Here is a 12,730-nt window from a genome sequence, read left to right as displayed (position 1 = left end):
GAACTAATATGGTACTTACAGAAAGAGCTATCAGCAGCTTAGTCTAATAAATTGTACTCATCCCCTACACCACCACTGGAACTGAAATTAAACTAAATATCTGCGCTCAGTGGGCAAGCGCCACCGGCCCCAGCATGGGAGCCTAATAAATTGGGTATATAAGTTGGAGCAGAAGTGTGTTCTCTGGGTGTACATATTGAGCTAATGTATGCTACTAATGCCTGAATGTGCAGGGTTGCTTGTGTGTGATGCATGTGTGTCTGTTGGCTTTGATTTCCATAAAAGCATGTTAATTTCAATTCCGTAAAAAAATGTTGATTGCTACTAGGCAGAGTGTCTCCCCGCAGTCCTCATAAATCAGTTTTCCTTTTGCACATTACAATGTGTTAAGTTGTAGAAATATTCATCCAAGATCCTAGAGCATATTATTAAAACATTTAGCTACCTTTCTCAATGAACGTAACATATTTTGTGAATATTTTCTGGGTCAAATAATTGCCTGGCCTAATGGGTCCAATTGGCTAGTCCAAAAACACAACTGAAACCAATTGGTTCGAATTGGGAAATCCAATTGGAAGCAATGGGAATGTCCATTTAATTCCAACTGGAATGCCCAATTGGTTCCAATGGTTTTTTTTTTTTGACTGGGAAGAAAAACACAATTATAAGCTCTAAAATTTTGATAAGTGGCTATTAAAAAGCTGATTAACGTTCGAAGAAGGTTATTCTGACGTTTATATGCAACGCTACAGAAACGTTAGGAAAATAGGACGTTTACATTGAAGTAACGTTTGACCATAACAAAAATGTAACGCTATTGTAATGTTTCGGTGCTACCTGTGCAGGCGAACGAGACACCCTTGCACATCCTCTCCGTCATCAACCAGTCCGCATCAGCCCCCTTAATTCACAGAAAGATGCCTGCTGCTAATGCGCTCTAGAGGTAGCGACGAGACGCGGAATTTCAATAGCAGTGCTTTATTTACACAGAAGTGCAAGAGTACAGGGGCCAGCATTTTCTGTATTACAGCCCACTCCCCTAATTTGATCCAATCATTCCAGTGCCTTTGTACCCATCGCGAACGACCAAAAACTTGGATATTGCGCTCAGGGCTTCGGATAAACCATGGAGGTAAGAAAGAAATGGGATAAACTTTGGACTGCTGCAACGTCTCATTTAGAGCTATCGGTCAGTGAACGTGAAACAATCGTAAAAAAACGAAACTGAAACAAGTGGCGTTTTTTTTAACCTTGTTTTTTGCAATTTTGTAAACAGCGGTATTGCCGAGCCAATCCATTTCCATTCCGCTCTGGTGTTCCAGGTGTTTTCGTTTACGTAAGCGCCATGGTTACCAAAGCCATGGCTGATTGCATCGGCGCGTGCCAGCTGTTGGAGAGCGACCTGCGCGCGACAGTTTTTTGCACTCGTTTGTCTCGTGGAGGGCCCAGCGACAGCGCACCTGTACGACCGGACGTGTGCGGCGCTCGTTAAAGCGGGAGTCGCTTTTGCAGCGTGAGATTCAATGACCACTATGGCTGGGCACGCCGTGATGCGAGCCGCGCTTGTGGCCTTCGCGTTATCGTCGTTGGCCGCTGTGCTCTGCGACGAAGGCGTCTGTGATGCCGCCTCGGATTCGTCGCTGTGTCCCGCTGAAACGCCAAAAGCCGCCGAGAAACCGTCGGAGAACGGCGCTAACGAGAACTCTGGCGGAAGCGGCGGAGGTGACGGCGGTTCGTCTTCGTGCGGTTGCGGTTCCCTGAAGCGGGAGAGACCGGACAAGTCGTCAGACGAAAGCAGCAGCGATGACGACGAAGAGTCGAGTATTGAAGTCGAAGATGCGGACTCCGTAGATAGTGGTGGGTAACGATTCATCTGAAGGAAAGTTTGCGAGGGCCGCACGCACACATTGCTGGACTTCCGAACGAGAACCCAAAGGCGCTGGATAGTTTTAACCATGGTTCTAGCCAATGCCTCTGTTCTAGCGTACGCACGCAAGCATTTCTTTTATATGCCCGCATTACGTTCGTCTTTGAACGCTGTAAAGTCGTCGGCGAATTTATCGTTTACTGCCCGCCGAGCATCATAACTGCGGGCTGTCTTGTAAGGCTGCAGGCACTATATATACTTGTAGTGGTGTTGAACTGCGTACTAGAGAGCATAACACAAACAACAAATAACATGAGCTCTAATTCGTTCTCCAGTCACGAGGTTCGACCTATGGTTCGTACGTACAACCCGGCCGGATGCAGTTTAATGAGGCTAACTCTGCTCACCCGAAGAGGATAAATGAATGTAAGATGCACTAGTCTGATGTTGCGTGCATTCGGTGCCAGCCTAGAATATTATGTTGCATTGAAGATCTCTGACTCCTAACTGCACGTGTGCCATTTTTTTTTTTTTTTGGTTTGCTAGTCAGCCATGGTAGAGTACCACAGTCTATAAACTATATATTTATCAGAGGACTGAAAAATGCCGCAAGTGATACCTGCTGCAAAGGTTCCAGGAACCCACTGCATCTAGATCAGCTCTGCTTTTGCCTTGTATTAACTGAATGCAAGCATTTTTTTTTTTATTCGAGATAGCTGCCGCCCACTTTTCAAAATAGGGTGAACCCTTTGCTCAGAATCAAAAGTTCCTGAAGGTTTCATTTTCGCCGCTTAAACATCTCATCGGTCGTCTGTTTTTCATGGTTGGTATCCAGTGCAACTGCACATCTCAAGTGTGCAAGTAAATTGCACATATGCTTGTGTGCTCCACTCTTGATCTTTTGTTTCACCTCTCAAATGATTCATGCATGCTGTACATCTCTGAGGTGGACCAGTGTGTGCCCATTTAGCTGCCGAAATATTGCAGACAATGAATTAAGTGGCACATAAAAAAAAAAATCCGGGAACTGCAATTCCCCTTTTTTTATTGTACGATTTTGAAAAACCACGAAACAAAGCTTTATTGAGGTAGATAGCTTTCATGATGCATCATTCGCCAAATTGTGTCCTCAGCTTTATCATTACTACACCCGCAACTCCAAAGTGGAATTTTTTTTCAGCCTTAAATTAAAATTGTGTCGACTAAGTTTTTCTCTGGACGAGTAATTTTTTTTTGTCCCAGTTTCATACGTGGTGTTTTCCTTTTTTTATTAATTATTTTTCTTATTTTGAAATGTCGTATTGAGCACTGGGTGACGACACTTCTTTTCTGTGAGCTAATGCCTTGGGCTATGGTATTATGAATTAAGTAGGCCCCTGAAAATCAATAGAACTCTTGAAGGTCTACTTTGCAGCTGTTTCAGCTGGAGCTTGGCTGATCTTAACTGGGAATTGTTTGAAAATGTGCTGAAACTAATTTACCCCTTCAGTCAAGGGTTTCGAATATTCATGCTCTTGCTTTAAGAACACGCCACTATTACACAGAAAAAGTGTACTTGTATGTCTACGCTGTTAACACTGCTTTATGAGTCTCATCTGTTCTTCTTCTAACACATTTCTGTCATAAGAAGTAGTTATATAAACACATGTCACATTCTAGGCCTTTTTGGAGCCATACCAGAGCTGCCATGCAGCATGGAGGCATCTACCTGAAAGATGATTTTCTGCATTTCTGCCAGATGATTTTCTGCCAGATGCACACACCGTGACCCAATGCCACCAGTGAACAGAACATTGGCCAAATGCATTTTCTGCCCATTTCATCATCATCATCATCAGCCTGACTACGCCCACTGCAGGGCACATGTCTCTCCCATTAACCCTGTCCTTCGCCAGTTGCGGCCACCGTATTCCCGTAAATTTCTTAATCTCATCCGCCCACCTAACTTTCTGCCGCCCGCTGCTATGCTTGCCTTCTCTAGGAATCCACTCCGTTACCCTTAAGGACCAGCAGTTATCTTGCCTTCGCATTACATGCCCTGCACAAGCCCACTTCTTCCTCTTGATTTCAACTAGGATATCATTAACCTGCGTTTGTTCCCTCACCCACTCCACCCGCATCCGATCTCCTAACGTTCCACTTATCATTTTTCTTTCCATAGCTTGCTGCGTTGTCCTTAACATACTAAGCTGAACCCTCTTTGTTAACCTCCACGTTTCTGCCCCATAGGTGAGTGCCGGTAAGTTACAGCTGTTGTATATTTTTCTCTTGAGGGATGTTGGTAAATTTCCATTCATGATCTGAGAGAACTTGCCATATGCGCTCCGTTCCATTCTTATTCTTCTAGTTATTCCCCTCTCATGATCCGGATCAGCTGTCACTACCTGCCCTAAGTAGACATATTCTCTTACTACTGCCAGCACCTCGCCACCAATTACGAACTGCTGTTCGCACTTATTCAGTGCCCATTTGCTGAAGTGGTTTGTTTCTGTTTACGCCCAGGGAAAAGTGGCACAGAGCACCCGAGAACCAACCAGATGGTCTTTGTGCGTGGTGGTGAGTTCGAAATGGGAACAGACAAGCCAGTGTTTGTGGCTGATGGAGAGAACCCTGCGAGGCCGGTCCGTGTGAACGACTTTTACATCGATGTGCATGAAGTCAGTAATGCTGAGTTCGAGCGCTTCGTTAATGACACCGGTTACAAGACCGAGGTAAGTCTCATGCAGTATTCAGCAACAGCACCAACATCTGCTAGGGTGAATCTCTGATTGGGTTGGCTGGGATGGCTTACTCTGTTAAGCAAGATATGCTGTAATGCAATATGCTAGTCATCATTGTTAACTACAATGATGTTTATGAAAGCAATAAGGCATCAGCCTTTGCACATGTCACTGTAAAATTAACCCATATGTGCCAAAACATCAGAAATCTGAAAAACACTAAATAGTGTTCAATATTAATTGTTTATTTCACTTCAGAATCATCCATTTATTGGTGGTAATATTTTTCTCCACACCGACTTTTGAGCCATCCTACAGTGTAGGATATTATACAAATTCGCTACCTGTTATGTGTGGGAAAGCTTCAGATATTTGTCATCAACTTTAAAATCGAGTTTACAGTGACATTTCTGACCGCGAGTAGTTTGTTTTCTTATCACAATGTCCAATTTTTTGTTTTTTTTTCTTGGAGAAACACAATGCAGTCGATGGGGTTGAAACTGAAAACGACACCTAGAGAAGACTGGCGGTTCTTTTTGAACACTGGCAACACACAAACCTAAACACACAACACAGCCCTTACACAGAAAAAGTTCAGAGTCTCATGAACGTACGGTAATGGGTGCAAGCTTTTACACAAGAAACGTTTGCAGTTGCAGTCCAAAAAAGAGTTGTCCTACATGTAGGATGCTAGGCATATAGGGGCCATATATGATATATAGGCATATATGGATATATATAGGCATATATCAGCCATGTTGTATGCACTGCTAGAGAAATTCAGCATTCGATTTGGTCTAGCATTGCCTTGTGCTCTCATCTGACCTTCACGAGACTGTGACGCGAGCATTAGCACTTGCTGCTTACAGTTACCCATCCATAACAAGTGTGTGAAGCACTGACCTGTAGCTGCGTGTGGCCTTTTATTTGTTGCTGTTAAAGGCATATGCTGTGTGGCGGGCAAAAATACAGTGTATGCACTGCACAATAGGCAACCATTGTCCATCACTTGTTGCTGAGTTGACGATGTTTTGTACGTGGTTGTGGCTTCAATGAGAAGAGCTCAAAACAATGCGTAGTCTGCCCCTTACCTTGAAGAGTCAGGAGAGGGAATGTAGGGTTGGCTCATGTCACTTGGAAAGCAGATTTTGCAGCACTGTGGATTCTCTCGGTGGGGACGGCGGGCCAATGCGCTGTCTCACTCTACATGCCATGCACAGGCGCACAGGTGCGAGTATTGTGACAAACAGCGAAGGGAGGGTTTCGTGACGCTGGCTCTGAGTGACAGCCAGAAAAGGGCACAGCTTTTTGAACAGTTGGAGCTCAAAAATAAAGCAGAGAGTGATGTGCGTGCAATTGAACACAGGCTAAGGGAAAAATCAGGCTGGGAGGAGGATGTCGACCAGGGTGCCCTTTCTTAGTGTGGCATGTTATGAGAAAAAAACAGGAAGTTAACCACAGCCTCTCTTTCTTTCTTGTTTTTGCGCTGCACAATTTCCTCCGCGTAGAGCACAATGTTTGCAATAGGCTGTGGAGGGGAGAACACGTGGCTGACATTGATGTCAAAATGCTGTCCCAAAATTGCGATGTGATGGCTGGGAGCCAGAGACTAATTTCTGCGAGCTGTTTTTGCTTGCATGTGGGGAATGAAATATTTCCTGTTTTTTTAGGGGGGTGATTTGTATGTGTGACTAATCTGACTGGAATTGGTCTATCAAGTTATGTTTGCTTACTGCTTTAACTTTAAATTCTTTGCAAGCCCTTGATAGCAGTGCTATCACAGTTGGAGCATTTGGCATGCACTGTCTGTTCGGCTTGCACTGTGTCCTGAAGACAATATTCATAATGGCCGGCTTGCACAGGACATCTGGTAGCTGTACTCCTCTTGTCCACTGGCAGTACAGTCGCATCATTTTTCTTTTATTCACCTGCTCTAGCTTACTGGGCTCATCACAGGACAATTCCAGCTGTGCCTCTGTCTAAAGCAAGCCTGACAAAGCATGGGTCACAAATATGCTTCGAGCTGCCATGTGCTAGCATGCATTTAACATGGCAAGCAACTGAAAGTATTAGATGAGACTTGTGACCTTCTGGCAATGTTGCAACGTTGGAATAACATGCCCTGCATAACAGAAATGTAAAAAAAAAAAAAGGCGAGTTTTTGAGAAAACATGATTATCGCATAATTAATATTAGTAGACTAGAGTGATTTCTGAACACGAAACTGCATGTGTATACTCAGGCATATGGAATAAGTCTATAGAAAAAATTCAAAATAATTCTATCACCTACTAGCAAAACGGTGCACCCTTTGCCAATGCAGTTATGTCCTGCAATGCGTGACCTTGCAGGAGGCCTCCTGCCTCTCTAGGAGCTGATTGTTTTGCTTTAATAAGTATGCTGGGAAATGTGGTTTGTTCAGAACTGCAAGCATTAGCAAAATCTGTCCACATTAGTCCAGTTTGTGTCATGAGAGATACGGTGGGCGTTGCAGGATTAGGTCATTATAGAGCATTCCCCATCCTGTGGTCAGCGTGCATGCGTGCTGCAGTAGTGAAAGCGGTAGCAAATACTGCCACGCCTTTTTTTTTTCGGAAATCTGTACAGGAGAAATAAAAGCTGGATTTCTGAGGTCGAGATTGGTTTGAGGGGGCACTAGTTCAGCATTGCAAACAATGGCAGTGACATACAGGACAGGTGGGAGAACAATGCCTTTGCCGTGTTTCCCCTTACCTGCAGGTTCCCCTTACCTGCCGTGTTTCCTCTGCACATGGTATCTTCGTCAGAATCTTGTCTTATTTTTCTACATCATAAAATACACAAACTACGTCTGTATTTGCTGCATTAGAAATGCAAGCAGCGTCATTTTGTAAATGCGCAGTGCACGAACACAACTCACTTTATCTTGAATTTATGGCCTGTTTGCTTTTGCTTTTAACTGAGTTCTTTCTCTCGTTTTTTTTTTTTCTTCTTTACCATAACTTTGTGGTCGTTGTAAACTAGGGAACAGGTAAGTGGATGGAAACCCACAGCGCACAGTTAATCATGTGTGGGCCTGCTGTTCCCAACCATTGCTGCATTCCTTGTACATTTAACCACTTTTGCTGTATTGCATCGCACACATAGACTAAGATTGTCTGCCACTTTTCATGTTTGCTGCTGTTACGACAACTGAACATGCTTGGTTGCTCACTTCAGCCATGATGTTCCAGCAGTACATGAACATGACATGGAAAACATGATTTCCAGGCTGAAACCTTTGGCGATTCCTTCGTGCTTGACAGTGCCATCAGTGAAGAGGTCAAGAAGGGAATCACACAAGCGGTGAGGATCGGTTTAACCTGTATTGTATTGAAGGCACGCACTTCTGGCAGCATTACAGTTGCAGAAGGCTCCATGTTGCCGCTGTGCTATTTTACTCATTAAATCAAGTGCAAGTTCAGTGACCTTGGTGAATGAAAAATAGTGCACTCTTTGGTGTTCACACATAGTACATAGCTACTAGTTTAACTGGGATCAGTGCCTGAAATCACAGAGACACGAGCTCAGTGGCACCCATCGTTCCTACTTGCTTATTAAAGAGACAGAACACTGAATTTTAAGTGTCCAATTTTTTGCGCCGCTACAGAAAGCTCGCTGTATAAGGTGCTGTATCCTGCAGTAGTTCCATTAGAAACACTGCAGACGACTTTTACCAAGCATTTTTGCGATCAATGCATGTGGCCATTTTTATCTAGACCAATGCTAGAAACCATGTTTAGCAATGGCAACTGCATGTTGGCAGTAGTGATGTACCAAAGAATAATATAAATCTCACTCCCAAGATAGTAAGTAATTAGACGCTTTTTGTATCCAGTAGCATCCATTTCAGTTTCCATACTCGAAGCTATTACGGCACAGTGATGTACACCTCACCGAAGAGAGTATTAGTGCACCATTGTTGCCGCTTCATCCAAAAAATGCAAAACACAGTGTCATCTAATGGCAAAAGCTAAAAGTACATCTTCAGCGATGCAAAGGGTATGTTGCCTTTCATCGAAAGGTGCACTGGAGAGAGCGTATACTTTAATAAAACATGAGGAACACTATTGAAGTGCTGAATTCTCACAATATGAGGTACAATGTTTTCATTTTCACTATAAACTCATGACATGTTTCTGGTCAGTGATCAGGCCTGTTAAAGCGAACAATCAGTAGGCAATTTTTTAAGCTGCGGACTTTCTTTTTTCTTGCTTTGGAGGTACTGCAGCATAAAAACGAATTGAAAAATTGTGATTTGGTAATCTGACTGTTATCACTGGGTCACATTAGCGGTTGCCTGGTGGTCTGGGAGGTGCGGGGTGTGATCACAAACACCTTGTGCCATGGCGCTCTTTGGCTACAGATGCCCTTGCACCATATACATTCACTATCATCATCATCACTGGGTGAATCAGAAAAGTGTTTATTGCTGTCACCAATAAAAAAATGACGCACAGAATGTGGCAGAACAGAACTGTTGAGATTATAACAGCTACAAGTGTCAGTGATAGCCGGCCAAAGCTCTTATCGTTTGAGGCAGCGTTGTTGAAGCAATGCTGATGCATAAAGAGTTGTTCGTGGTGATAGCCAAAGCCCAGACTGCATTGAAGTTTGAAACTGTCTTTGTACTCTTTGGGGATGGTTCTCAAAGTCCTTACCGGCAGCTGACCCCAGGACAAGTATGCTCATGTAATTGCAGCAGATCATAGGGGTGACTAATGCAAATGTTTCGACGTGAAGCAGTTGCTTCATGCAGAGTGCTGCAAGCATTTGCAAGCCACATACATCTGCGCAGCTGGGTCATTAACCCAGGTATGTACTATCGCGCTTAATATGAGTTGCAACGCGCGGTCATCGACCGGGGCTCGTTCCGTGGTGTGCCTCCTCCAAACAGTCGCTCGGAATTCTGGGAGAAACTGCTGTTCCAGGAAACAACAGCACCCCCGCTCAGGAAAAAGTTTCTCCCAGTATTCCGAGCGACTGTTTGGAGGAGGCACACCACGGAACAAGCCCCAGTCGATGACCGCGCATTGCAACTCATATTGAGTGCGATAGTACGTGTGCACAACTGAGGGAAAGAAAAGCCTTGGTGTAAAAGCTTGGCACGGCCCCCTTTTGCCCAAGACGTGTGTTTACTTATTGGTATACAAACAACACTGACCAAAAACGCTGCAGCTGACCAAAGCTACTCAGTGTCAAAACAGATGACTGGTATTATATGGGCAGGCATCTAGTGTACATGTACCCGTAGGCAACGTAAGACGCCCGCCTCCATTTTTAAACCGCAGCTTCTCTCTTAAATGGCAGGGCTATTCTTGATCTGGATGATGATGATGATGATACTTTTTTTAAATGGCTCAAGGGCGTCTGTAGCCAGAGAGCATCAGGGTGCAAGGTGTTTTCGTCTACTCGGGGCACTTTCAAAGCCCATTCTGTTAGCACTTCATCCAAAGTAAGCCGAGCACCAGACTAGGGAAAAGCTTGTAGCCATGGTGTCACTGGTGGGTACCCGTCGGCACGGGGGATCAAACCCCGTACCTCCTGCGTGCGAGGCGGATGCTCAAACAACCAGGCCACTGCTGCAGTGCTACTGTTGATCAGTATTGCATGGAATGTTATGAAAGAACTAAGTAAAGCACTAGCGGCGACCAATATCAGCAGGTTCGCCAGCTGGTCTGCATTAGAAGTTCAAAGTGAGATGGGGAAGTCTGTCTTGTTCATGGGTGTATTTCAAGCGCACATTTTAAACAAGGCTACCACTTTCGCACTGAAATAAACTTAGCATTCACTCAAAAGCTGCTATCTTGCCTTGTGTAACCAAATCTCTGAGCAGAAACAATTGATATAGGAGTAGGGTGCAAATACAAATAAAGAACGCTGCCACAAAAAAAACAAAGAAAGTTTCAGGTTATTGCCAGAAAATGATTTGGGTGAGGGGACAGCTATTCTATATATACACAGTGCTTGAAGCCTGTAATGGGTATGCCAGAACTGGTGATGTGTTAGGCCGTGGTGGATGTTCCCCCTTCCTTTCAAATGCATTAATTTGATTTACAGTCAACAAGTTGCATAACTGCAGACACCAAAATTGTACCAGGAAGTTATTTTCATCACACAGTATTTCAGATATAGTGCATCAGAAGGTGACGCAGAATGTGGTTAAATAAAGCTAGTTGAATGTTTGCTCACTTGAGGGTGCAGTAAAGAATTGCATCCTCCTAGTCCTGGCCTTATTGGTGTCTAGCCTTGTTGGCACGGCAGCTTTCTTAATCAGATTTGGTGCTTTACTACAGCCTGGCGCTCTGGATGTTGCCTTCATGATTAAGTGGCAAAGCCATTGGCTGAGACTTACAGGGCAGTGAAAGGACCTGTCATCATCATCAGCCTGACTACGCCCACTGCAGGGCAAAGGCCTCTCCCCCATGTCTCTCCCATTTAACCCTGTCCTTCACCAGTTGCGGCCACCCTATCCCAGCAAACTTCTTAATCTCATCTGCCCACCTAGTTTTCTGCCGTCCCCTGCTACGTTTGCTTTCTCTTGGAATCCGCTCCGTTACACTTGAGGACCAGCAGTTACCTTGCCTTCGCATTACATATGCCCTGCCCAAGCCCATTTCTTCCTCTTGATTTCAACTAGGATGTTTCAACACCAGTGGTTGCCGAGGGAATCAGCAACTCTGGCCATTTGTTTTGGGTCAGGCTGCTGACCGAGCAAGGCAGAGACAAGAAGAGATTAAAAGTGCAGGTTCTTTCCAACTCCATGTGTCGATGGAAAGGACCTGTACTTTTAATCTCTTCTTGTCTCTGCCTTGCTCGGTCAGCAGCCTGACCCAAAACAAATGGCCAGAGTTGCTGTTTCTCTCTGCAACCACCTGTGTTGTGTATATCCATTAAACTCCTGGCTCTGTGCAATGTGTTCTTTGCCCTGTCATTGTGTTCTGTGTCTTCCGTGCCTCCAGAGGATTAGCCTCACCTGGTAGTAGTGTGCAGTAGATAGCACATGTGTTTGAAAGCCTCCACACAGGTTCACAGACATGAAAAGGATTTCCGCATGTGCTGAAAGCTACAGAGGTAGGTCTGGCTGCACAGAAGCAGTGCTAGAATCTTCTTTTACTTTCTTTTTTGGTGATAGACATGTGAACATGCTTTCATCTCCTTTTATGCAAGCAGACCGGCAAGTGATAGCATTTTACTCCCAGTGATGTAGCCCAAAGAATAATGAAACGAACTGTCCTGATCAAATGGCAATGTGAAGAACGTAGAAATGTGTGAACAAGGGTGCCACAGTGCCCTTTAAGGAAATGTGAGAAGCATGTGCAGTGTTTCAGATCCCAAGAAATGGGCGTCAGTTGCAAAGTTTCTCTATTGCACATACACTCCTACATTAGCCAGATGAAATTTGCTGGACAGAGCATTCGTATGCACTGAAAGTACCTTTCCATGCGCCTTTATTACTGCAGGTGCAACCTGAACTTTTGAATTCTGTATCGTATTCAAGGGAGTACGTGAGCAGTTGAAGCTTAGTGGTAAACGTCTTTACTGTATCGCAAAAAAAAAAAAAAATAGCTGACCATTACTCTTCTTGGTAAAGCGATTTTTGAGCGCAGCTGCTGCGGCACTCGAACCATAGGTGGTTTGGTTTGGTTTGGTTTATGGGGTTTAATGTCCCAAAGCGACTAAGGCTATGAGGGACACCGTAGTGGAGGGCTCCTGAAATTTCGACCACCTGGGGTTCTTTAACGTGCACTGACATTCGCAGTACACGGGCCTCTAGAATTTCGCCTCCAAAGAAATTCTAGCCGCCGCGGCCGGGATCGAACCCACGTCTTTTGGGTCAGCAGCCGAGCACCATAACCACCGAGCCACCGCGGCACTCGAACCATAGGTGGCTGCGTATGGAACACGCAGTGCCGAGCGGAGGCGGCTCTGGGTTTCAACTTGAGCCGTGCACACAGTGTTCCGTCACCAATGAGTCTCGCCTTGGGCGAATGGCCAGTGTGTTTAGAGCGTGCGCTACTCTGGCGCCCTTGCGAGCGACGCATTCATTCCCGATGACATCATCGGCCGCAGACAACAGCACACTAGTCTGGTGCCGTGGGTCACCACTGCGCAGCCTGCCTTA

General features: G+C 44.9%; 2 protein-coding genes across 3 annotated transcripts in view; one reads left to right on the top strand and one right to left on the bottom strand.

The window, feature by feature from the left end:
• The window catches only part of LOC149325230 (solute carrier family 41 member 1-like), a 147,376-nt gene extending 141,549 nt beyond the window's left edge, over positions 1–5,827 (bottom strand). The window contains exon 1 of the mRNA XM_089562846.1: positions 5,679–5,827. The gene's annotated coding sequence lies outside the window, so the exon portion shown is untranslated. The remainder of the gene's footprint in view (positions 1–5,678) is intronic.
• Positions 1,333–12,730, top strand: part of LOC149325229 (formylglycine-generating enzyme) — a 32,729-nt gene continuing 21,331 nt past the window's right edge. The window contains exons 1-3 of one of the 2 annotated variants that reach the window (XM_089562849.1): positions 1,334–1,857; positions 4,370–4,578; positions 7,837–7,911. In XM_089562849.1, coding sequence (XP_089418975.1) covers positions 1,524–1,857; positions 4,370–4,578; positions 7,837–7,911 — 618 coding nt within the window. In that variant the 5' untranslated portion in view covers positions 1,334–1,523. Of the gene's footprint in view, positions 1,858–4,369; positions 4,579–7,836; positions 7,912–12,730 lie in introns of both variants that reach the window. The other variant, XM_089562850.1, reaches the window with a different exon arrangement.

Source organism: Amblyomma mixtum, chromosome 10 (assembly GCF_055824585.1).
Source record: "Amblyomma mixtum isolate Tamu chromosome 10, ASM5582458v1, whole genome shotgun sequence".
NCBI lineage: Eukaryota > Metazoa > Arthropoda > Arachnida > Ixodida > Ixodidae > Amblyomma > Amblyomma mixtum.
This window is presented reverse-complemented; position numbering and strand designations above follow the sequence as displayed.